Source organism: Limanda limanda, chromosome 9 (genome assembly GCF_963576545.1).
Source record: "Limanda limanda chromosome 9, fLimLim1.1, whole genome shotgun sequence".
In the NCBI taxonomy this organism is placed as follows: domain Eukaryota; kingdom Metazoa; phylum Chordata; class Actinopteri; order Pleuronectiformes; family Pleuronectidae; genus Limanda; species Limanda limanda.
In genome coordinates, this window is record NC_083644.1 from 16,647,204 (window position 1) to 16,672,992 (window position 25,789).

Sequence of the window (25,789 nt, forward strand, 5' to 3'; positions counted from 1 at the left end):
TATATATATATATATAATTAATTTGAAATGGTTATGGTTCTTTTTTTTTGTAATTTACATATTATTAGATATTGTGCAGGTGGTTGAAGCCGCCCCTGAGCTATAAATCAATAATAGTATTAATAATATGGCGAGAATTACCTATATCAACGTTCTTATCTAGATCAGATGCTTTATTTATATCCATGAACTACTTGTTAGATGTTAAACATTTGAGATAAACAGTGAGGGTATGGTCGGGTCTGTGTCTGGGGGCTGGACCTTTAATTCCCCTGATTCCCAGAGGAGAATCTCGCATAATACTCCAGTCAGCTGACTTTCGACGCCATTTTGTCAGCCATTTCCTCCACTGACCCATTGCCAGCGTCTCCTGCTCGGTACGGGACGCCCCACCTGGCCTCAGTCAGCTTCTCCTGCCCCGGGCCCGGCCAGCAGCAGCGGACTCCCTACCCCTGGTGGATGAGAGACGGTGCAGCGGGTCGCTCGGCTCCCAGCACACCTCCGACAGGCGCTCGGTCCCCGCAGGACTCTCTCACTCGGCACCGGAGCAGCGGCACAAGTCCCAGACGCAGACATGGCTCTGAAGATTGTCAAGGGGAGCATCGATCGGATGTTCGACAAGAATCTCCAGGACTTAGTACGTGGCATCAGGAACCACAAGGAGGATGAGGTAAAGAACCACCGGCTAGCTGCCGCTGCCACTGTTGACATGTTGAACTCCTCCTTAAAACGGGATAGAAGTCCCAGTGACCGCCGCTGGTCCTGTTAACCAGTCAGCTAGCGTTAGCCTCCGCTCAGTCATTTCACCCGCTAGCTCACAGCTACACTAAACACCCATCCTAATAGCCCGAAAGCTAATTCTACGCTAGCTAAATAACACCTTGACACACACACACACACACACGCCTACTAACTTAGCACGAATGCTAGCTGTCAGGTTGGAAGCTGCTCGACCTGCTGTCGGGCTGCGACTGGCCGCTAGCTAACCTGGCTAACAGGGAGCCAGTTTAAGGAAGCAGCTTGATACTTGATCACAATTCAGCAGATGACTCCTCTGCATCAAACGTGACGGCATCGCTGCTGTCAACATCTATTTAGCATCTGTCGCTAGCCTTGTCGGCGTGTGGCCTCCAGCTGAATGTGGGAGAAACACCCAGAGATACCAGAGTCATTAGCATGGATTAAGTGAGGCTCAGATACCTTCTAGTTGTATGTGTGAAATACATAGATCATCACTCAGGATGTTGCTGATTGAATGCATCTTATTCTTCATGTCAACTAGTAAATAGAAAGAGCACACATCGGTGTCGTGAGGGTGATGTCATCCCTGTCACAGCTCTTGCCTGTGGGTGAGGACTCGGCTTCTGGCTCCATCACAGCTCCAGACCTGAGTGGGAGGAGGAGGGGGGTGGGCTGGGCCTTTAGAGGACACTGTTTTGGGGCAGCCACGTTTCCATCTTCAGCCCCAGCCTCCTCCCCTGAAGAGTTGGCTGTGTCTGTAAACATGTCGTTAAGATGTTCTGTCAGGTGGTACCACAGGGTGGGTGTGCAGCAGGATCCCTGTGCTGCAGAGCTGGGTGCACCTGTAGGGCCTGATCCAGCAGACAGAATCAGCTCTATACATATTGTCAATGTCATAATAAGAGCAAGGCCGTCTGTGTTGCGCCTGTGACGATATTGCTTATAGAGATTAAGCAGCTGGATGAGTGGTTCTGTCCAAGGCCTTAGGATCCTTGATCTCTTGATTGAGTATGCGGTCTTAGCTGTTCGCCGGTGGTAACCCAACCTGGGAAGCTTGGATAAGGTGGCAGTCCCCCCCCCCCCCCCCTCTACACCGGACAGTTTGCTGAAATATTCATAGAGTGTGTGTTGTGTGTGTCTGCACCTGAATGTGTGTTGACTTTTTCCAGGCCAGCCCACAGTTTTCTCACGCGCACTATTTGTCTTTCACGTGTGTGTGTGCTCTGAGTCTCTGCCCGGCTCATTCATTCACTCCCACGCCTTTGGAACAGCGGGCATGTTGGAGAAAGGTGTGAGGAAGTCCTCGTTCGATTCAGGGAGATCACTCTCGCAAGAATTTGAGGCCTATTTGTAATAAAAAGTGTAGCACTATCGGCTAACACTGAACCCTTCTTTACTTGGAAAGTCTAGACCCTATAGTGTGTCTCCAGCTCAGCTTGCACTACAGGCAGAAAGGTTTGTCTGTGTTGGCCCTGGGACAAATATTTCAGCTATTTCATCTGGTTCTGAGTTGGTCATTGAAGAAGAGTGAGACAGATCACGTGATGCTGTGTTGAATCAATCCCTGCCGGCCCTGCTAACCACAGTTTGTCCAACAGCAGCGGCAGCAGGACCTACCCCCCCCCCCCACCTCATTTATGTCTCATGACCAGCACACATGACCAGCACACTCACACACACACAGCTATGCGTATATGCGTTTGTTTAGCAAGGTTGTTCCTCTCAACAATGGTTGACTGATTGGATTAACTAGAGTTTCCACTGAGCCTGTCGTCCACCATTCAAATTCAATTTACCTGCTTTATCTTTTCCTGCTTAATTGGTTTCAGAAAGTTGTGTCTATCTATAGAAGGGGTTAAATAAACTTGACTTTTTCCAACAATTTGTGAAAATGCATTATGGGATTTAAGAGCTGCCACCCATCACCTGTTAGATCCACATAAATAACTAGTGGTAAGCTACTATGTAATTAGTGAGTAATTAATGAGTGAAACAGATTCAACCTGTGCTGCTCATACTGTTTTTAAGTGTGTTTTAAGAGCTTACGTCGACAAAATTCATACATTTGACATCCTTATGTTTGGTGTCAATTTGAAAAGCATAATTTCCTTAACTTTCCTCAACCTTAGAGTGGGGTTAAGGTTAGTGCTAGAGGTATGTTAAGAAAAGACACCTACATTCTGTAGCTGTTTTCAGACATGAACTTCCAAACAGACATCTTTAGGAGTTTGACATACATGTATGGAGAAAGCAGCAGGAGATAGAACCTTTCTGTAATATTCAGGGGCAGGGAGGTTCCTGGGTAAAGCATGCAGGAGGCAGGACATTACACATAAATTCTTTTTTTTGTTTACAGCATATCAACACAGTCGTCTGCCGGTCACCTAAGGCTCTCATAATCTTTCTTAATTGACATCTTCGTTGGTGTCTACTTTGTGTGTATTTCAGGAAAATGTCGAGACATCAGTGCATATATGAAAGCAGGTTATTACCCCATAAAGTTTAGGACCTTCCCTGACTCATTACCAAATCATAATTTAGCTCCACCGCTGTGGGCTAGTGTCCTGAATAGCAACAATAAGCAGAGCAGGATTCTCAGGCTCTGTCCTGGTGCTTGGTACCAGACGAGCGCTTGATTTCACCTAAACTGATTTGTTGTCCGTTGTTTGTCCTCTGGTTTGTCTGCCCACAGGCCAAGTACATCTCCACGTGCATCGATGAGATCAAACAGGAGCTCAAGCAGGACAACATCGCCGTCAAAGCCAATGCTGTGTGCAAGCTCACCTATGTAAGATCTGTCGACATCCTCAACTGACTGAGTCTTCCTGTTGGTCACTTCTATTTGATAAACTTACAAACAGTATTCTCTGTATATGGCTCTCAGTGTGGCCCCACCTGTTTTCCTTCGGATAAATACACACAGATATTCTGGCTTGTTTCCACAGGGATGCTGCAGTCTCGCTGTTCCTACTCCAGCTCATTATTCACTACCCAAGACTAACAATTAAAGAACGATGTATAAAAATAATATAAGATTTGATTCATATGCAGTTCATGTGGGTTTGATTTTGAAGCAGGTAACATTTTAAAACAGTAAAATCAACAATTTAAAATCTGAAATTGAATTAAGTGCCTCCCAATATGTTGATACAGTTTTATATTTTTTAGGTGTGGCATATTGACTTCATACACACACTCACACAAACGCACACAATGTGGAAGGGAACCACACACAATCTTTGTATGTTATCTCCTCTATTCAAACAGCGGCCTGCTGAATCAAAGTACATTGTTTTGACCCAAGCCTTCATCGGGGACTAAATATCTAACCACCTCACACATTAGTAGAAATTACAAAGCTACTTATGAAAATGTTGTTTTTATTGCTTAAGATTAGTCAGTAGAGATCCAGATACCCTACAGCCTGCACTTATTGGGAACAGTGCAAAGTTGCAGTTCAAATCAAAGTACCCTTTCCATTAATGGCCTCGGCCTGTATTTAAGTTTTGATGGCTTGTTGTGATTAGCATCAGCGCTCTATGTGAGAGCTTTTTGCCCAAATCATTTAGCCTCTGTAAACCAAAAGAACAGTTTACATCCAATCTCTCCTCCGCCTGTTCACTCATCCCTCAATTTGTTTCTGCTGTTTTCTGTGTTACAGCTTCAGATGCTGGGCTATGACGTCAGCTGGGCCGCATTCAACATTGTTGAAGTCATGAGCTCCTCGAAGTTCACATACAAGGTACGACGAGTAAAAAACACCATGTATATGTAGATATACTGGAAACCTGTCATAAGGACACTTGGGCTCTTTAGAGAGGAAGTGCGAGTCTAATGAAAAGCACATATGCTTAAGAAGAATACAGTTTATGAGACTTCATTAGATCTCTTCATAGATAAACTTCGGAAATAGCTAAATCAATAGCGACAGAAAATTAAATGCACTGTGCAGGTAAATCTATGAAACTGCTGCAAGGCCACATATGCTAAATGAAATATACATTATGCAGTAACACTATTAAAATGCTGCACAATGCTAATTGTTTTTCCTACAGAGGATTGGCTACCTGGCGGCTTCTCAGTGCTTTCACGAGAGCACCGATGTCATCATGCTGACAACCAATCAGATCCGAAAGGTCAGTAATATTCTCTGTCTGTGCACTCTTTGAACATCCCCTGATTCTGCTTTTATCCCTCAGCTAACATTTTCTGTCTCATGACCTTTCTATTTTATAATCTCTCCTCTTCCAGGATCTCAGCAGTCCCAACCAGTACGACACAGGTGTTGCCCTCACTGGCCTCTCCTGTTTTGTGACCCCTGACCTCGCTCGGGACCTGGCCAATGACATCATGACACTGGTGGGTCATGGAGAGAATGTCGAGAGGGTTACCCACAGGGCTTAACATCTTTAGGTTTTTTTTTTTCCTTGGGTCACAAGCTGAAATCATGTCTACATGGTATTTGTTGTGTTTCTCACCCTAGATGTCGCACACTAAACCCTACATCAGGAAGAAAGCTGTGCTGATCATGTACAAAGTGTTCCTCAAGTACCCGGAGTCCCTGCGCCCTGCTTTCCCCAGGCTTAAAGAGAAACTGGAAGATCCAGACCCAGGTATTAGGAAAACAAACCATATTCTCCGTAACTCCAAAGGTTTTACTGCACAATTAAGAAAAATGCTGTGAAGAAAAATATTTTTTTGTCATGTCAGTGTCATGAGCGTGGCTCCTTGGTTTAGGCAAAATATAATTTTTCTACTTTCACGTAGCTAAATCCTAGACAGTGCCAGTACGGCTGGTGAGCGGCATTCGCTGTCACCTGAACCCTGTGAATTATTCAGCAGCTAAGAATATGAGATCAAGAACGGCTCATTTGTGATTCTGTCGGGGTTGTGTAGGAACACTCAACAGCTCACAGAACTATTTTTGTTGCACAGATAAAAAACATCTCTCAGGACATTTATCTGACACAAGGATTGTGCATGTGGTCTCAATTATTTACCGTTTGTAAGTTAGTAAGTTTTCGCTGGTCTTAAATTCTGCTTTATCTTAAGAATAAAAGCTGCTTCCAAGTGCTGTCAAAAAGATAATTCAACAGTTTTAAAAGTGAAAAGAAATGTTTAAACAATATGTGAACCAGTTTTGATGGCATAAAAGCTGGTTACACACATTAATGAAAAATGTTGTGTCCTTTCCTGATTGATTTCCTCTCTAATCTGTTTTCTCCTCTTAAGGCGTCCAGTCAGCAGCAGTAAATGTCATCTGTGAGCTGGCCCGCAGAAATCCCAAGAACTACCTGTCACTGGCACCGCTCTTCTTCAAACTCATGACGTCCTCTACTAACAACTGGGTCCTCATCAAGATCATCAAGCTGGTCAGTCGACAGCACACAGAGTTTCATTGTTGCTGTGTTCTGTTTGTAATTCCCAATACTGCACCAATCGTACAGGGACATATCGATCAGAAAAGAGGAATTGAGCAAATTTCCTCCTGCAGCGTTGGGCTCAGAACCCATAGCAATTAAATTGTGACAGTCTATATACAAATATTGTAAAAAAAAACACATTTTTAACAAAATTACAAATGTAATGCACTGCGGATTGTCTGTATTATTGAAGGTAGAATATTATACACTTCATAGTAAATTCATATTCGTTCCATTCATTTAGCTTATATGTGTCTTTGTGTTTGTTTACAGTTTGGTGCGCTCACACCACTCGAGCCACGGTTGGGGAAGAAGCTGATCGAACCTCTGACTAACTTAATCCACAGGTGAGATGAAAGCTGTGAATCACTCTTAAACCGATTGTAATATTAGTCTGATGTGATGAAAACAACAAAATAATGCGTCCTCGCTCTCTCTCTCTCTCTCTATTTCTTACCTCTTCTTCCTGTCTCACAGTACCTCCGCCATGTCTCTGCTGTATGAATGTGTCAACACCGTGATTGCAGGTCAGTACTGTTGTTCCGTTGGCTTAGCTTAATGTGTTTGGTAAAGCAAAGAACACAACTCTTTTCAATTTAAGTGATTTTTTTTAAAAGCAGACTTTTAAATAATTTCCTCGTGTCCATGTTCAGGAATAAACTTATATATAGAATGTAGTAGTCTGTAGCCGTAGTGACTCATTTACGGGTTTTCAGTCCTGCTCAATTATGAAACCATCATTTTGTCAACTCTGCTTTCCTCAGTTCATTTGAAATCACGTTTTGAAAATGTACTTTTTAACTCTCCCGTACTTTAGAATACTTTTCACGTCAACTTTCACGTCAGTTGTTTCTCTTCTCACAAAATGTTAAGTTCAAATTAAAATCTAATTTATTATTTTCCTTCACTACAGTGTTGATTTCTCTGTCCTCGGGGATGCCTAACCACAGTGCTAGTATCCAGGTAAGGTATTGGTTATATGTTGATTTTAATCCTTTCCACTCCAGTTGAATCACACTGCATGCTTTCACCATTTTCTTTCCATTCACTCGTCTGACTGTCCAAACGTAGTTCATGCGCAAAGCAAATGTCAAACAGGCTAGTAGAGAGTTTGATTTCTTTTAAAAAGGCTATTTTGCATTGCCAGATATATTTCACCATTTCTCCCACTTGAGTTGGTTTCATTAGTTTTTGAATCGTGCCTGTATGTGATTTTAATGGCTCTCCACTTCTCCCTTTCTGTTTTCCTCCCTCTTCCTCAGCTCTGTGTGCAGAAACTGCGAATCCTGATCGAAGACTCGGACCAGAACTGTGAGCCCTCTGTCAATGCCTGCAGTGTGTCATTTTCTCATTGTCTGTGTGTTACTGACTGTGGAACAGTCCATCCATTTAGACGACGGAAACGTAGACGCCCCGGCTCTGGATAACTCGAAAATTTCTACCTTGGGATTCCATTTTGCTTAAGCCACATCTACTCATAACCCACATATGGCAGAGAAAATGAACAACATCCAGCTTGTTTTTCTCAGTGTCTCGCATCAATCTGAGTTGATTGATGTGATATAAGTCACCAATTTCACTCCCTCACCCACTCCCAGTCAGAGCTGCGATTACTGCATCCAGCCATTCGAGTTATCTGCATCCCCCATACGTAGATAGTTACATGTGGAGTAGATTATAGACCTCTGGTGTTAATAGAGCAGACTGTGAACCTGTGGTTTATAGTTTTCTTTATCCACTTCAACGCTTAACATTGATGAGTAAAGGGACGAAGGAGCAGACCTGCCCTGGATTCTGAACGGATAAAATCAATCAAGTTGAATAACAGACAAAGGAGGTTAGAGCCAATATAAAAGCCTTAAGTAAAGAAGAGGCCATGTTGTTAATTATTTTTCTGAATTATTTTTTAATCAATGCAAAAAAATATATTTAAGTTAAACAGAGACCACTAAAAGATAGTCAGCTGACATATGCAATATTACACTTAATGCATTAGATGTGTTACTGTTGACTGAAGTAGGAAAATCAATTACTATTAAGTCAGTGTTTTATGTTGCTAAAACATTGGATTGGTTAGATTTGTTCTATTTAGGTTTCATAGATTTTGTGCAGCTGTGTTTGATGCATTTTAATGAACAGCACAAACCCTGGGAATGAATCGATTGAAGGCGTTATCGTATTAAACCATTTTTGAAATATTTGCTTACTTGTCACATTTCAGTCTGCAGTTGGGACTGACACATCAATGCAAAATTTGCACACAGTCCAAAAACATTTTGCTCAACTGCCCCTGTCAGTTTTTTTCCATAGCTGAGGCCGATGCAGAGGTGATTCCTGTGACTTGTGCTAGGTCCTTTCTGCAATGTATTCACTGCAGTGACCAGCCTCACCTCACTGCAAGGTCACTACTCGACATGCCCTCATCGATCGAGGAAACGGAGAGGCCTTTGTCTCTGCCAGATTAGATGATCAACATCGTGATTCAGCACATTTCTGAATACTTAAAATACTTAATGGTGAGAAGGAAAATCAGTCGGGGATTCAACAGCGGATAAAGCAAAACAAAACTACTGTTTCCAGTGTATGTTTGTGTTGTCCCGTGTATGTGTTTGTATGTGCTTTCCATTGTTCTGTGTGTGTTGTTCCTTTCCTTTTGGTATTTAATTTGTGTCATTCACATATTCTGCTTCTTTATTACAATTGAAAATAACATAGAAGTAACTTATCTATGCCAGACTTTTTTGATAGACTACATGTAGGTAAATGTAATATGAAGTTACAGTTTTTAATTACTAGTCCAGTCCAAACCAGTTCATTGATCTTTTGTAAACCATGGACCTCTCCTGTAAACACATATTGTATTTCTGGTTTCTAACTGCAGGATAGTCGGTAAGATTAGTAAAATGTCACATATAATAAATAAATATGATAAGCTGTGTTATAAATTCAGAGAATGATTATGTCAGGTAATAGAAGTCAGAAGTTTCCATCAGACGATGCGTGAACTTAGAGTGTATGACTGTTTGCTAACATCATGTGTGTGTCTGCACTTATGTAGTGAAGTACCTGGGCCTGCTGGCCATGTCAAAGATCCTGAAGACCCACCCCAAGTCAGTGCAGTCTCACAAGGACCTCATCCTCCAGTGTCTGGACGACAAGGATGAGTCCATCCGCCTTCGAGCTCTTGACCTGCTCTATGGCATGGTATGGAACCAGAACTTTCACTAAGGCATCGCTATTACTTGTCGATTAAATTGTTAAAGATATTAAAAGCTTCATGTGTCAGTTTTAGCAAATTGTCTCTGACAGTAAAGAACTTGTTGCTGCTTGTTCTATTTTAATAACTGACTTGACTTTTACCACAAGGTAAAACAGATCAACTGCACAGTGACACAGTAGTCACAGTTGTCAAAGTGGCTCAAAGAAGACACAGAGCAACCAGCTGGCGACCTCTTTATATCAGTTTATGGTTGTGTGATAACTGAGTTGATCCTACAGCAAGTGATATGAATTGCCATTCGGACAAATTAATGTAATTATGACATATAAAAACTAAAGCGTGCTTGAATATATTACAATTATGCAATGAAATGGTTGTTGAATTTGTGTCTCTCCTCTTTAGGTTTCTAAGAAGAACTTGATGGAGATCGTAAAGAAGCTGATGCTGCACGTGGACAAAGCAGAAGGAACCACCTACAGAGACGAGCTTCTCACCAAGATCATTGACATCTGCAGCCAGAGCAACTACCAGTACATCACCAACTTCGAATGGTCTGTCTCTCAGTCAATAAATCCACACCTGCTTGTGTTTTAATGTTCCACCCCAAACTCTACATGTTACTGAACTTTATTATCCACATGTGCATGACAGGTACATCAGTATCCTGGTGGAGCTGACCCGGTTAGAGGGCACGCGGCACGGCCACCTCATTGCCTCTCAGATGTTGGATGTTGCTATTCGGGTTAAAGCCATCAGGATCTTCGCCGTGGCCCAGATGGCTACTCTGCTGGACAACGCCCACCTGCTGACCGGCAACATGCAGCGGAACGGCATCTGTGAAGTGTTGTACGCTGCAGCCTGGATCTGCGGCGAGTTCTCAGAGTGCGTTTATTTCTCCCTTTGGGATGCATTCATATTATCACTGGTATAAGAAGGCATAGGTAAAATAAGAAAGGCTGTGAATACACACTCAAGCTAACATTGGTTTAATACAACAAAGACCGTAAACCTGTATTGAAGCAGCAGACCTGCATTACGATTTAATGAAGGTGAAATGAGAGTAATGGGATATCCCATTATCTAAGTCATCTGTAACAATGAATCTACAGGAAAATGGCTGCCAGCTGAGTTCAGATCTTGTGCTGCCTCCCTGTGTGTTCTTGCTCTCTTATGATTCAAGCACAAGCTAACCCCGAGAGCCTAACTTTAGCTAAGCTAAACCATCTCTTTAAATAGGACTCTGACACGTGTTATTTTTGTATACCTCTTAGAAAAACACTTTCATATCCAATTTTACATGAATAGTAGTATTTATATTGGTGATACAATCTTTACAGCAAGCACAAATATGTAGCCCATTTTTGAGAGTAGAGAAACAGGACTAAGGAATATACTCTTTCTCATCATAGACACCTGGAGAACCCAATGCAGACGCTGGAGGCCATGCTACGGCCAAAGGTGGCCACCCTCCCCGGCCACATACAGGCAGTGTACGTGCAGAATGCTGCCAAGCTGTTTGCCACCGTGCTGAAGAGCCAGGAGGGGAACACTGAAAGCACACCGGCACAGGAGACCAGCCAGCTGATGGTTGAGAGGCTACCAGTGTTCGTCCAGAGCGCCAACCTGGAGGTGCAAGAGAGGGTAAGAGAGGAAGCTTCAGAAGAATGAGTCATGTCTGGGGTTTTTTCCCCAAACCATAGTAGATATGTTTACTTGTTATCTTTTAAGAAGATGACTCACCGTAAATCTGATGATGAAATACCTGTGATAATTTTTATCTGACGTGCTGCCGTGTTCGCAGGCGTCTTGCATCCTGCAACTTGTCAAGTACATCCAGAAACTGCAGCAGAAGGATGTAGAAGTAGCAGAGGAAGTGAGTGCTCTGTTTGCTGGAGAACTCAACCCTGTGGCCCCCAAGGCACAGAAGAAAGTGCCTGTTCCTGAAGGGTATGTTTGCTATGATGTTACATGTGAGATCTACTTCAGTAAAATCCAATGCATTTTAATTTACCACTGTGGTGTTCCAACAAGAATTGCTGAACGTTAAGGTTAAAGTATTGATCTGTGACGTGTAACTGAGTGTGTATTTGCAGTTTGGACTTGGACGCCTGGATCAACGAGCCTCCGTCTGAGAGCGAGTCTGAGGATGAGCAGCCCAAGGCTATTTTCACCAGGGAGGAGACCAAACACTCCCGCCCCCGTCACACAGAGGTGGACGAGAAGGAACTGGCAAAGGTGAGCTGGTTGACGATAGAAGCTTTGCTCAAAACAACAAGGATAATTTTTATATATACAGTTCTGAGCCACACTACTGAGCTTTTTGTAAGTTTATTGTCTAGCCCTTGTCTTTATTCTCACCCATTTGTAAATATTGTTTCTCCCAAATCCCACTTACAAGGACAAATAATCACAACATTTACACTAAGATGCAAACATTTGCAAAAGTGGCCGTAATCATACGTATTCTATCTCTAAAACTAACAATACCAGCAATATTGACCGGTCTCATCTGTTTTCCAATGTGGTTCCCTCTTATGCGTGGAGGCGCGCTTTTCTTCATTGATTTTAATTCATGTTGTTGTTTTTCCTCCACTCCCAGAGGAGAGAAGTCAGAAAGCAGGAGCAAGCCAACAACCCGTTCTACATCAAGGCCTCCCCGTCCTCTCAGAAGGTTTGTTTACCAGTCATCACCAGGCTGTTTTACAGGGCACTTTGATTTAATTAATTTATCTTTCCGTTTCAAAACCCTGAACGTATAAGTCATGAATACAGTAGTCGATCTTGCATTAAATGTAAATGTATGTGCTAACCAGTGTGTGTCTGTGCAGGTTTATCAGGACACCCATGGAGTGGAGCACATCCCAGTTGTGCAGATTGACCTCAGTGTGCCTCTCAAAGTCCCAGGTGGGACACCATCACAAGACACCAGTGTCACACTCATTAATTTCTGTATTCTTATTAAATTTGGATAATTATTAGAAAATAATAAATTACATGTTTGTTTTTCGTATCTGTCTTCTTGTAATACACCTGTGGCTTTCTCTTGTCCCCCAGGTCTGCCTATGTCTGACCAGTACGTCAAGCTGGAGGAGGAGCGCCGGCAGAAGGATAGAGCCGACAAGAAGAAGAAGAAGAAGGAGAAGAGGAAAGACAAGCGCACTGGACGAGGGAAGAGACATGACTCCGGCCCAGAGAGCGAGGAGGACATCACCCCTGCGCATATGGTCGACATAGTTACTGAGGAGATGCCAGAGGTACACCGGGCTGGACCTACGCAAACAGCACAACATACATATATGTATATACAGAACCATTAGATTGTAAAATAGGAAAATGTTTTAAATTTGCAAAATGTGCAAACAGTTTTCTTTCTCCTACCACTATTTGTTTTTTGTGTGGTCAAAGTCAATACAAATCTTGAAGAACACATCCGTTCTCCTAAATTGAGGGATAATATTAAATTACAGTGCTTTTTACACATCACTAAAATTAGTTTGAAGTGCAGTAATTTCACTTATGAGAAGCTGTGGAAAATAATAATAGATAACCCATTTCGTTGCTCCAGAATGCCTTACCCAGTGATGATGATGACAAAGACCCCAATGACCCTCACAAAGCGCTGGACATCGACCTGGACAAGTAAGTCTGCACAATGCTCACTACACATGGATTCTATATCTACACATTCACAGATATTTTTCTAAATATATAGTTTATTTTTGTTAGTCAACATTAATGTCTTAGCCAATCAATTATTGCAACTTTGATTTTTCAGCCCAAAGGTGAGGAGAACAAATCTTGTTTACTTCCTAGTTAAAGTTGATGAATTATTCCTGATTATATCTGGAGCTTCATGGCGACAGTCACAACCAGGGTGACTTGGTCCTTTCCCTCCTTTCACTCCCTCTCATGGCGTTCTGCTTTCTGCTTCCTCTTTTCTATGCCTACACACACACCCACTACTGCCTCTCTGTGTGGGCAGCTTGTTGGAGACGGCTGGGCGCAGGTGAGTAGCACGGCATCAACGGAACCTGGCCTCCAACGCGTACAGGGACCGCCTCCCTCTCTTTTTCTTTCCCTCTCTACAAATAGCTGCCTGGCTCCTCTTACTAACATAGCTCTCATTTCTTTACTCATTTGGAGTATGCAGTACCCGCTTCTGCTTTTTTTTACTCTTCTTTCCTTGTTCTTTCAGTATCTATTGTTAAACTGTAGCTTTTGAAAAATATCCAGTATCCATTTTCATTTACCTTGCTTCCCATTTTTTAACTTGTATAATCCTGACTATCAGCAGCTGTTCCTAAATAGTCTGGTTTATATTTTCATCTTAAGAAAAGACAGGTTCCCCATCTCTTTGATAAAGAGACATAGTTTTATAGAAAAAAGGTTTTTAAGAGGCTGCTGCTAATCTTCTCAAGACTTTATCTTGCACCACCTGTCCTCTTGGAATAGGCTCCTGAAAGCCTTTTGGCACTTGTTTTTCTTGGAAAAGATAATTGGCATCAACATGCTTTTAGGAAAGCTGTCCTGAGGGTCAGGTCCCATAATATTTTCGCTCCCAGATCCTCCTCGGATGAGTTTAGTCTTTTTTTTTTTTAGGTGGATACTCCCAGCCTGGCCTTGGTGGAAATCACAAGCACATGTGCCCTTAGACGAATGCTGTAGTTTACATCAGTTTAAATGATTTTTATAGAATTGGGTTAAATCCAAGTTTTACATTAGGCAATGAAGAAGAGTAGTGATTGTGCTGGAGTAATTGGAAACATCTGAAAGAGACTGACTGCAGAACATACTGTACATTTATATGGTTACCTCATTTTACACAAAATTGGCCTCAATATTAATGACTCAATCTTTTTTTTTTATTATAACTTTGGACTCCTGGAATGCATTAATTACATAAATAAACCGTCAAAAATCTTTGTTAGAAAACACTTTGAATCTTCTCATCTTCACACTGTTAAAAATGTTATAATGTCAGGGCTGAATAGTTTCTTTACAGAGAAGAGCCAGCAGGGGGCTGTAGTGAATGTGCTCTCTGCTTACAAGGTCCAGGCTCGGGTCAAATAAACTTGACAGCTCATTTCAGTTGGATATGGAGTAATTTATTACTGTAGTTTCTCGCTGTTTTTGAATGTCTGCTGCTTCCAGCTCTGCCAGAGGAATGGCTTAACTCAACACCTTGAATGAGACCGAATATGTGCCTGAATTCAGTGGGTTGCTGCACCCTGCAAGCCTTTTTCCCCTTTTCTAACAACCGAATGCTCATTAAAACGAATGAGGAGTGATTGAAGAGGATTTCCAGAGGATGACATCAACTGGACCCCAATCACTTCACAAATCCTCATCTAAGCAAAGTTCAGACGTATAACTGTGCTGTTTTCTTTGTCCAGGCCTCTTGCGGACAGCGAGAAGCTACCAGTCAGGTCGCACCGTGCAGCAGAGGCTCTAAAAAGCCCCGGCGAAGATGGAGACGCAGTGAGTGCCGCCACACTTGAGCCCAGGAAGAAGAGAAGCAAAGAAAAGAGGGAGGAGAAGAAAAAGGATAAAGACGGAGATAGGAAGGTGAGGTTGAAGTGTTTCTTCCTCTTCTGTTACTAGAAAGCCTCATTCTCTCAAGCTGATGAGACTTCCTCTTCGAAACCAGTAACCAGATTTATGGGGTGGTTGGGAGCTGTGAGCCACCATAACTTTCTGAACCGCACTGTGACACCGAGCTTAATTTATCCTCCTGTCGTTTGCAGAAGAGCAAAGAAGAGAAGAAGAAGAAAAAACACAGACATGAAGATAAGGAGGAGAATCTTCTCAGCGGTCAGGCAGACGAACCTGTGGTCCAATCAGAAGAAAGCAGTCAGGTGGCGGCACCGCCCACATCAACCAGCGCTGAGGTATGCTATTGTAGAAGGGTGGAGTAGGGCTGTTTCCTACCTAGCAACAGAGTTTGTGTCTAATATTGGAATTCACGACAAAACGTGATCACATTAAATATTCAGAAAAATATTTTTAAAATGCCATTATATATTTAAAATACAGACATTTTACATCAAGTTTACAATCTCTGCTGAAAGGTAACATTCAAACAAAAATATATAATCATTTTTATTGACTCAACACTTCTTCCCAGCCACTCTTTCAATCAGATTAAAGGGATAGTTCACCCAAAAGTGATAATTCACTCATTATATACTAACCCTGGAGGGGTGGGTGAAGTTTCAGGAATAACAGTGTAGCAGCCGAAACCAATACAATCGAAGAAATTTGTGACCATCTTCAGACGATAAAAACAACATGTCTCCATACTGCTCATGTGGTGTCATCAAAGTATCTGCAAGCCAAGACATTCATATTCGACTCGAAACAGTGTCATTTACACCAATTTTTAAGCCTTAATGTCCACTGTTATCTTCTGACAAGGTGCATTCAGGGGCCGTTGGAAATGCTTAAGTCCACTAGCTTAGCCACTTCCTGTAGACATTTAGGCTTAAAACACAGTTTAAATGACACCGTCTGAGGATAGGTCACTAATTTTTTCTATTGTATTGGATTCGGCTGCTACACTGTTTACCCCTAAAACTCCAAAAGAGTTCTCTGGACTCTAACACTTCACTCACCCCTCCATAGCGTAGGGGTGAGTAGGTAAAGTGTGAATTAGCATTTTGGGGTGAACTGTCCCTTTAAGAGATCAAGTATCTGTTTCCTCATCTTTTACCAAATACTTGAAGTATTCATGAAATAAACCTGAGTATTCTCCATTTTCACGAGAAGTAAAATACAGAACCTGTTTGGCCCTCTCACCTCCTCGCATTCCTCTCCTTCCCTTCCTCTTCTAGGTTTCGGATCTGGATTTCTGGCTCTCAAACGCTCCAGTGCCCTCTAACACCCAGGTGGAGTCGCCCCCCTCCCCCCTCTTCCCTTCATCTCCTCAGTCATCACATTCCATCCTTCACTACTCAATGTTTTATTGATCTACCTCATACGTTGGTCTATGCCACGCGATCTCCCTCTATTTCTTCTCAATATGGATCAGTAGTTTGTTTGTTTGTTTAGTTTTTGCTCATCTTCCACTTTTTCACACAGCTTTCTCTCTTTGGATGGTCACACAACACTTTCCTCTTTCATCTTCCAGCCTCCCTCTGTTTCTAGCATGTGCTTGTTGGTCTCACAATGTCAGTGGTTCTCTCCCTCAGCTGTTTTGCTCTCTGGATGTCTTGTCGGTCTCGAAGTGAAAGTGGTTGCTGTTGTGTCGGTTGTGATCAGTGAGCGCAGGTTGTCTGAGCTTCCCTGGAATCTGACCGTGTGTGTGTGTGAGCGTGTGCGTGTGTGTGTTCTCTGACTGCATCCACTGTGGTCACATGTAGTTCGGCTTGTCTTTGTTTTCCCTTTTTAGCATCACAACTGACACACATAGAAACAGAAAACACGCTCAAAGAAAGAAAGTACTCTTAGAAGTAGGGTCAAGTTGAAGTTACCCAAATGCTAAAGCCTATATGAAGCAGTATTTTTAAGCACAGACGACACAATATCCAGTCCTGTGATATTACAGAATAACATCAGAGTTAGGCCTATAGAGCTTAAAGTAGCATCTTCATTGGCTATCACCAGGATTCTATAAATCATAAATTATTTTGGCAACATATGTGTTTCTCAGGCAGGCTCATTTTTGTTTTAGTCCCTTTGGCCGTGTGATGTTGCTGCATGCAACACTTTTGGCTCAGAAAAATCCAGTTTGTGTTTGTGGTATCACAAATCCAGTAGGTTGCAGGTGGTTTTGAATGACCTTCTATGAATGATAACTCACTAACTTCACTTACCCCTATCAATACAGAAATGGCACAATTCTGTGGGTGTTTATACTGTGTTTGCTCTTGCTAATGCTATTGTGTGTGTGTTGGTGTGTGAACAGGAAGCAGCAACAGTAGCAGCAGCAGCAGAAGTAGCCCCTGTGCCCGAGGCGGTCTCAGGCACGGCGCCAGACTCGGAGCCTGATGAGCCTAAAGATGCCGAGATGGAGGAGACTGTGAGTCACCGCCGATGATGACGATAATTACACAGTAGAAAGTTTGGCCGCGGTGCTATAGATCCCAGTTCGCTGTGACCTGACAGCACACAGCACATTGGCAGCTCCTCTTCTTCTCACAAGTCTGTGTAAATTAAGTACCAGAGACCTGACACTTCTAATGGTCTCTAGAATATTTCTCCCAGCAGCCAGTCGTCATTACCTATTCAGTTTTCAACGTGTGGGGTTTCTTATAAAGTGTCTGCATCTTTTTTCTGTCTGGGTTTTCAATGATAAGAAGTCCTCCAAACACAAGAAGAAGAAGCAGAAGAAGGAGAAGGAAGAGAAGGAGAAGAAAAAGAAGAAGAAGCATCATCATCATCATCGCCACAGTGACGCAGGTGGCGAAGAGTCTGTGCAGAATGGCACTGTGGAGGAGGAAGAGCCTCTGCCGGTCTGTGTTTAACATCCTAAACTCCACCACAAGTGTTCAGCACACGTATTCACATTTTTCTTTTCTGCGCTCATAGAGATAAGACAATCCTATTTTGGTATTAGCTCAATGTCATGTTGTTCCACTTTGGTCAGTGTGATAAACTGTCGAACCAATCATGGTGTCTATAATCCAACTAATTGTTAGATAAAAAAATAATTATCTTAATCAAGTAAAGCAACATCCTCGCGTCATTCTGTATTTTGATCTTGATCTAATATTTCTGTTGTGGTGGAAAAACAAGTCACTGACCGCAAAGCCACAAATAATGTGATGCTGCATGTAGGCAGGAGGATTTATCATCGCCCTTATCTGATCTTTGTAGATCCCACTGTTCAAGCCTGCTGACTGACACGCACGCACACACACAGACACATGCACGCACACACACTCTCTAACCTGCACTGCTTGTTATACATGAGCCAGGTCGAAGCAGCTCCTGTTGCCTAACTAGCATATTGTGTGACAGAGCATCCCGGATCTGACCTGAGCTCTTATCTCATTTCAGTCCATGTCCAATTACTGCCTGCTGGCGGAGAACTCCTACATCAAGATGGTGAGTGATAGCAACTCAGATATTTCTGAAAAAATATATCCCCCCCTCCCCCATTATCTCTAATTTTTTATCATAATATTTAATTATTATTGTTAATCAGAATCACTGATGTTGATATCAGATTGTAATACAGTTTTATTATATATTTTATCCTGTCATTCACTCTAAAATATAGAGGGAAGAAGAGTCTTGCACAAGAAATGGGTTTACTCTTGAGATGACAACACACACTTCTGTGTAGTTGCTAAATAGGAGGAACATCTGATCGGCCTCATGTGATGCCTGCCCTCAGTTGACCCAGTTCTTATGTTGCATCACTGTGTCTCTTCATTTCCACATTTGTGCAATAAAATTAATAAGTAAAATATAAATTTTAAGATCCATATTATGAAAATACCCTCAACACTGAGCATAGGCAAAATGCAAAAGTTCCTGTTTAGATTGATGACTTAAATGTAAAAGTTTTCTTAGGCCACATAAGTAGTGAAATGTGTAGGTTTCTAATTTCTATCCCTCTCTTTAAAGATGATGGAAGATGCTGATCAGGTACTGGATAAAGTCGACCAAAAATTCTTCTTTTAGACGTTCCTCTGTTTTCTTGTTGCTCTTTACAACCTGGCCTCTGAGACTTAAACACAGCAGCATTGCTCAACTTTCTGAAAATGTTTCTTTGGTGTGATCTTCCTTGTGCTCAGACTGGTTTCTTGCAAACAGTGACGTGTGCTTTGGTGTTGTACTTGCTGTGTTTACTATGTTACTTCTCTAAGTAATCTTTCATTGTTAAAAATACAAGCACGGAGGATTAGACACAGTTTTTCCAGCTTCAAACAATTGATCTAATAAGAATCATTTTCTTTTTCACCTCACCCTCTTAGGTTTATGACATCCAGGGGAACCTTCAGGATGGCAGTCAAGTCGTGGTGTCTGTTATATTTGAAAACAAGTGTGACAGCTTCCTCAAATCCATGGAGTTCAACGTCCTGGACTCGCTCAACTCCAAGCTGCAGAGGCCAGAGGGCTCGGGTCCACATGATGGCCTCACCGTCCCCTTCCAGCTTCCACCAGGTCAGCGGTTATCAGCAGAAGACCAACTTTAAGATAAGCAATGAGGTTTAAATCCTCATTGTGGGCAGTTTGGTTGAGTCTGATGAACTAACTCTTAGCTTCTCTCTTGTGTTGCAGGGGTGTCCAATGAGGCGCGATTTGTCTTCACCATGCAGAGCATTGTGATGCCCCAGAAGCTGAAGGGAACACTCACCTTCATTGTCAAGGTAAGGAGAAGAACCTTTAGTGTACATCCACACAGGAAACGCATCCACACTTTTCCACAACATGTTTGCTACAAAATTTTCTGTTACCCATCCCAGTAGGTTAAATATAAATCGGAAAGGTTGGATATCGTGGAATTGTGTAAATATGATCCCCCCCCCCAACTATTTGTTATTGTGGTGTGTTCCCACAGAATGACGACTCCTCTACTCATGAGAAACTGGACTTCAAACTGCACTTTACCTGCACCTCCTACCTAATTTCCACTCCTTGCTACAGGTTGGTGATAGCCCTGTCAGAAGATGAGGTTTTCTCTAACTGGTTATTGGGGCCAAAATAATTTATGATAATGATATAATCACAATATCTCTTGAAAGTTTGAAAAACTATGACAATAATACTATCATTCACTTTCATGGTTAACATTGTTTGTGTGTTTTATCTCATTTTTGACAAATTAATTATGCTGAAAATACCACAAAATACTAAAACCAGGTTTGTTCAGATGGACAAATATTTTGTTGATAAAAGGTGGTCAGAGTGATCAAATAACTATATTTACTATTAATGTATCACATGGATTAAAGGCTACGATTACAAAAAATAATAAATTGAAATGAATTTGTCTTTGCCTCGCAATAGTTTAACATCTCATACTGTGTAATATATATATATATATTATTATCTATGATTTATCCATGCAAATTAACAGTAAATTTAAAGCTTCAGTACGTAGAATTTAGTGATATCTAGTGGTGAAGTTGCAAGTTGCACCATAGTCTGGGCTACTCCAAGTAACACTCCTGATATAAATACAAAGTATTTAAATATAAAAGGCCCATTCTAGGGTAAAGAGAACAACAATTCATACAGTTTAGATGAGACACACTAGTGAATAAATCACTAGGGTTATTTTATGTTTAATTTCTACCAATAGATCCCTTTCACCTAACTCTTAAATACTGGACCTTTAATGAAAATCTGTCTGTTTGAGATGAAGAAAGAAGAAATAAAAATAAAAAAAGTATTTTCTTCTTTGTTGTTGTTTTTTCCAGTGATGCGTTTGCAAAGCTGCTGGAGTCAGGGGACCTGAAGAGCAGCTCTGTCAAACTGGAGGCTGTCGTTATGCCCTTCCACCACCTACTAGCCAGGGTCTGCTTCCACCACCACTTCTCAGGTACATAGCTCACCAGGAAGTACTATGCATTTGTGTCCAGTGACAAACAATGTTTGTCCACAGATATAAAGGTTGGTCAGATGTTCCACATACAGAATATAACAATATGCTGCTTTTTAGGAAGTTAAAAACAAGTGACTTCTTACTTTTCTATCAGGGTAAACTTGGATGACGTGTTGGTGTTATTGTTAATGTGTTTTAAATTACCATAACTTCATGCAGTAGAGCATTGCTGACAGTTGTGTTGCTTGTGTCTCCTATGATCAGTTGTGGAGAGGATCGACTCCTGTGCCTCCATGTACAGCAGGACTATCCAGGGTCACCACGTCTGTCTGCTAGTCAAAACTGTAAGCGGACCAGTCATATTCCTCCTTTAATCTCTGTTAACAAATTAATTCAGTCTCCAGTTTTTTTGTTTTTTTTTACCAAAACGTTCCCACACTCCTGACTTGAATGTCTCTGGGCTGTCAGCAGTCTCAGTGTTATTATTCATCTTTATCTAATTAAATTAGACTTACTTTTAACACACCCGTGACCACTAATCCATGTTTGGACCAAAAACAATCACGCAAGAATTACTGCACTGGAGTAAATAACAAGAGGTTGGAAAATATTAAAACCTCCCAAAGCAAATAGGAGACTAGAGATATGCATGAGATGGAAAAGGTGAATAATGAATAAGAAATTATTAAGAGTGAAAGGTTTTAGGAAATAAACATGAGTAATGATTTTATGACTCACATGTGTAATTATGAAATGAAAAGGTAAGTGTAATGGTGCAAGATGTGGACAATGTATGTTTCAGAATTGTTACACCACTAATTTTGAGATACTCATTAATAAGTAGTTTTCATTGCACGAGCTACAAATAATAATAAAAAAATATTAATCTTCTAATAGTGACCATGATTCTCTCTATCTCTATCTCTCTCTATCTCTCTCTCTTCTCACAGGCTGATCAGACAGTTTCCATCGACGCTAAATGTGACGAGCCGACGCTGCTTGGGAATGTGCTGGATGAGATCAAGCAGACCTTCTCTCAGTGCTGATTGTGTCTGACAGCCCCGGGGTGCCCCCCACCGCCGGCCACATCAACCCGTGCCCCCCCCCACCTCTCCCTTACTGAAACACAGTATAATCATATTATGAAACACTGAGGCTGGCACTTCCATCACCGTTCCTCTGGTCCTGAAATTTCCAACATTTCTTTCCCCCTTACCTTCCTTCCACTTCAGCATTCTACAGTCTGTTTTTTCCTCTGAGCTCTGTGGTCGCTCTCCCGACTCTCGATGTTGTTTTACAGACTCGCTGTGTCCACGCTCCGTCTTCACTGCAATGCACTTTCATCTTCCCTCCTGGTTTTATTCAGCTCCTCACAGCCGCCCCCTGTTTCCAGCCCCCGACTCTGTACTTTTGCTCCTGTTTCTGGACGCCCTGCGTACTCTGCTCTTTCCTGTATACCTATACGCCCTCTACTCTGTCGGCAATTCAGTCTACGACAGTCATGTAATGTAATGTTGAAAACTGGACTTTTGTTGTTGATGGTTGAATTGTGTTTTTACCGTTTTGAAGTTTTTGTTTGTTTGCTTATTTCTGTTCATTTTATTTGTCTAAAGCCTTCCTGCGCCTTTGTCTCACCCCCGTCTGTCTGCTCACTAAATATCTATGTAGGCCTGGAACAACCATGTGACCGAATCCTTCTCTGATTGGTCCTAGCTGGAGAAAAAAAATGGGGAGTGTAACTTGCTCACCCACCTCTGATAAGGTGCCTAGAGGAGACCAGATACTAGGTGACTGCAGTGAGAATAGTGCAGAGATTAAACCAAAGCTACATACAAGGCCAGGGTCTTGAACTAGTATCAGAGCTGTTCCCCTGTTGCCTTTCTGGCGAGGCTTGGCACAGATCGGCCTGTGCGAGTGTAGCGGAACGATTGGTACTAGGGAGGACTTGTGCAGCAGACCAGTGGTTTTGCTCTGTGCCTTTAGTCGTGCTGTCGGACCTACTCCAGCGCTTCGGGATTCTCATAGAGCCCAACCTCCCTCTCCTGCGTATTCGCTCCCTCGTCCAACTGTGCCACGCTGCAGTTTGCCCCAATCCTCCTCCTTCCCCACCACCACAAGAACATCCAACATATCATTCCTGTCACTAATCTATGAAGAAATTGGAAGAATGTAAAATGAATGGAAAGAAACTGTCAACCGATCAGAAGTGTGCTGTGAGATTTCTGTTTCAGTTTGCTGTCAGGCCAATGCCGCCTTCCTCAGCCTCTGCTTCGACTTCAGGATGGAGTTCTTAGTTGTAAACGAGATGTTACATTGTAATTATACAGAAGCATTGTCTTATTTTTTAAGAAGCTGCCGTGGTGCTGACCGCCTTCATGTGTGTCACCACATGAACACGTTTGTGACAGAATAATCTGAAAAACACGAGAGCCGCTGATGTTACATCACTGTCTTGCCACCAATGACTTGCTGAAGGATGACATAGTTACACTGTCAACCTCTCTGCATTTTTTAAACCAGCTGCTCTGCATATCAGGTTGCTGTAGTTGTTCTCTCTGTAAGCAGAGACTGTGAAATGGTCGGTGGTTTTAGGTTCTCCTAAATTAGCAAGGCAACGTGGCTTCCACGCTCTGTCAACAGCAGAACAGAGTTTTGCCTGTCTCCATGTGTTATCATGTGGAACATATGTGTCTGTGCCACTTTCGCATCACGGTAGCTGCACTCAGGCTGCCTGACACTCAGCCGGCGTGCATCCAGATAAATCCCTGATGTTTCTTCTCCCTTGTTAGAAACTGCCTTGCCACTGTTTTGTGCATCGTGAACGAGAAAGGCCGATCTTTAAAAGAAACTGCCTCCTCTCAGAAGTCTCTCAAAGGTACTTGGATGTTTTTGTTTGCGTCTTCATCTCACTACATAGTGCAGCACGACTTAATCCCAGTAGTAGCAAGATAAAAAACCTACTTGGTAGCGTCTCTGTTCATATAGCCTGATAAGGCCCCTTCACATCTCTGCTTTTGTAGATAACAACTATATGATGTCTGTGACCTTAGGGTCAGATCAGCCATTCCACGAGATCTTCTGTCCAGTAATAGTGTCTGAATACAGAGGTGATCAGCTGTATATCAGGAATGTCAATAGGAAAGGAGTATTTATGTCATCCCTGTTTGTTCCTGAAAATGACTGATATCAGTGAAAATGGGAAAAAAAAAAACAACTTCCCTAATCATACATTGTCCTTTTAGTATTTTCTTGTGCATAATGTTTGATTAAATTTGTATAATGCATGATTAGGAATGTACTCTTTTTATTTCCTGTTCATCGGACATGCTAACACAAACAAAAACAGTGTCATTCCATCTTGTCCTTTTTTCCATTTTTTTTTATTATTATTATTATACAGTTCAGTTGACCATTTTCTGTTTTGATGGTATTCTGTTTTTATCTATTCTAAAACCATTCATTTGAAGAAATGAAAAAAAGATACTGTTGAATGTTTTAAATTATTAAACACAGGGGGAGGGAAGGGGGTTCTGTTTGCTGTCATGACCACAGGGCTTGGGGCTCCGAATAGTAAGTTGACGAACACGGGTCACGATGTGAAGCAGTGTACTGAGAGACAACCCACTCTTGTCTTAAATCTCTATTGGTTCAGTTGTAGTGAGTTATTTTACTGACGTTGGCTTGTGAGATTGATTTATACTCCGATATGACTCTGATTTCTGAAGGTCCTGTCTTTTCATTTCTCCATAACTCAGTTCTCCAGCTGTGTAACGTAAAATGTTTTAAAGGGGGCAACATCAATGATCCACATTCCCTTTAAAGAAAGTCCAACCCAAATTAAAAATAAAGGCTTTAAGAAGCTGCTGTAGTCTTTTTGTGTTACAATGAATCAATAAACAAACACATATACCAAAAACGTATTTTCTGTGAATGTGACTAAAAGACAGCAAGTGTGTAACAGAATGGTGTGTATGTGTGTTTATGATGTTCCATGTATTCATTATTATTATTAGCATTTGATTCATCAGATGTACTGTGTATGTATCCCCATGAACTATTCCCAGAAAGCATTGCGTGACAGCAGAACTTATCCGCTGTTTGTGGATTTTTTAAATTTCATGTAAAACTAGTTTGTTTGAAAGCAAATGTCTTTTATTATTGAGAGCAAGAGAGCAGGCAGGTTACCATCGTTAGCATCAACACAAAGCTAGCGAGTAAAACTTACTGTGTGTATTTTCAATACAAAAGCACTCCAGCTAAACTTATAGTATGTACATGAAAACGTCCGTGAAAAAGACACGACTTACACCAGCTGCACTACTAAATCAAAAAGCAAACTTTAAAGGACATCGTATATTTTGAAAACATGCATATGGCTGAGTCGGTCTAAGTTGAGGTAGCATTTATAGCGAGCTAGCAGCTGAAAACTTAAGGGAGGTGACCTTCCATATAAGCTAATGTCACCAAAATAAAACTGTTTTGTTTCGAGTCTCCCATGTTAAAAAAAAATAGAACTTCATTATGAAGTTGTAAGCCAAACAGTGTGGCAATAAAGACAGCTGCCTCTAAACAGTGTGGCATCCATAGACTGTATGGTGGCATAAGGGGCAGCTGCCTCTAAACAGTGTGGTAACCATATTGTCCTTACAGTGTGGCAATAAAGACAGCTGCCTCTAAACAGTGTGGTATCCATATACTGTATGGAGGCATAAGGGGCAGCTGCCTCTAAAGAGTGTGGTGGCCATACTCCTACTGTGGCAATAAAGACAGCTGCCGCTAAACAGTGTGGCCACAAAGGCAGCTGCTCTAAGCAGTTTGGCATCTATAGACTGTATGAAGGCATAAGGGGCGGCTGCCTCTTAACAGTGTGGTAACCACATTGTCCTAGCAGTGGTAGCCATACTCATAACA

At 41.9% G+C, this 25,789-nt stretch overlaps 1 protein-coding gene across 5 annotated transcripts; it reads left to right on the plus strand.

The window, feature by feature from the left end:
• The first annotated feature begins 352 nt into the window (after positions 1-352).
• ap3d1 (adaptor related protein complex 3 subunit delta 1) lies at positions 353-24,742 on the plus strand. Of its 5 annotated transcripts, XM_061078422.1 has the most exons (35): positions 353-670; positions 3,434-3,529; positions 4,403-4,483; positions 4,797-4,877; positions 4,993-5,100; positions 5,225-5,354; positions 5,974-6,113; positions 6,438-6,511; positions 6,642-6,691; positions 7,078-7,127; positions 7,427-7,475; positions 9,223-9,368; positions 9,787-9,935; positions 10,036-10,266; positions 10,794-11,025; positions 11,186-11,331; positions 11,478-11,619; positions 11,984-12,055; positions 12,213-12,288; positions 12,439-12,638; positions 12,950-13,023; positions 13,367-13,390; positions 14,778-14,949; positions 15,129-15,272; positions 16,215-16,268; positions 17,288-17,401; positions 17,679-17,834; positions 18,382-18,429; positions 18,955-18,975; positions 19,305-19,494; positions 19,612-19,700; positions 19,892-19,977; positions 20,754-20,875; positions 21,143-21,222; positions 21,829-24,742. In XM_061078422.1, exons 1-35 carry the CDS (start codon positions 575-577, stop codon positions 21,922-21,924), a joined length of 3,819 nt encoding a protein of 1,272 aa, XP_060934405.1. In that variant the 5' UTR covers positions 353-574; the 3' UTR covers positions 21,925-24,742. The 5 variants fall into 5 exon arrangements, with proteins under 5 accessions (XP_060934405.1, XP_060934406.1, XP_060934409.1 ...); XM_061078423.1 differs by lacking the exon at positions 18,955-18,975; XM_061078426.1 differs by lacking the exon at positions 16,215-16,268.
• The last annotated feature ends 1,047 nt before the right edge of the window (positions 24,743-25,789 follow it).

Bases quoted from the DNA above. Each gene is read 5' to 3' on its own strand.
- ap3d1 (XM_061078422.1), top strand. From the start codon at position 575: ATGGCTCTGAAGATTGTCAAGGGGAGCATCGATCGGATGTTCGACAAG. The intron at 5,101-5,224 runs GTGGGTCATGGA...TTCTCACCCTAG, and splicing joins CCAATGACATCATGACACTG to ATGTCGCACACTAAACCCTA. The intron at 6,114-6,437 runs GTCAGTCGACAG...GTTTGTTTACAG, and splicing joins TCATCAAGATCATCAAGCTG to TTTGGTGCGCTCACACCACT.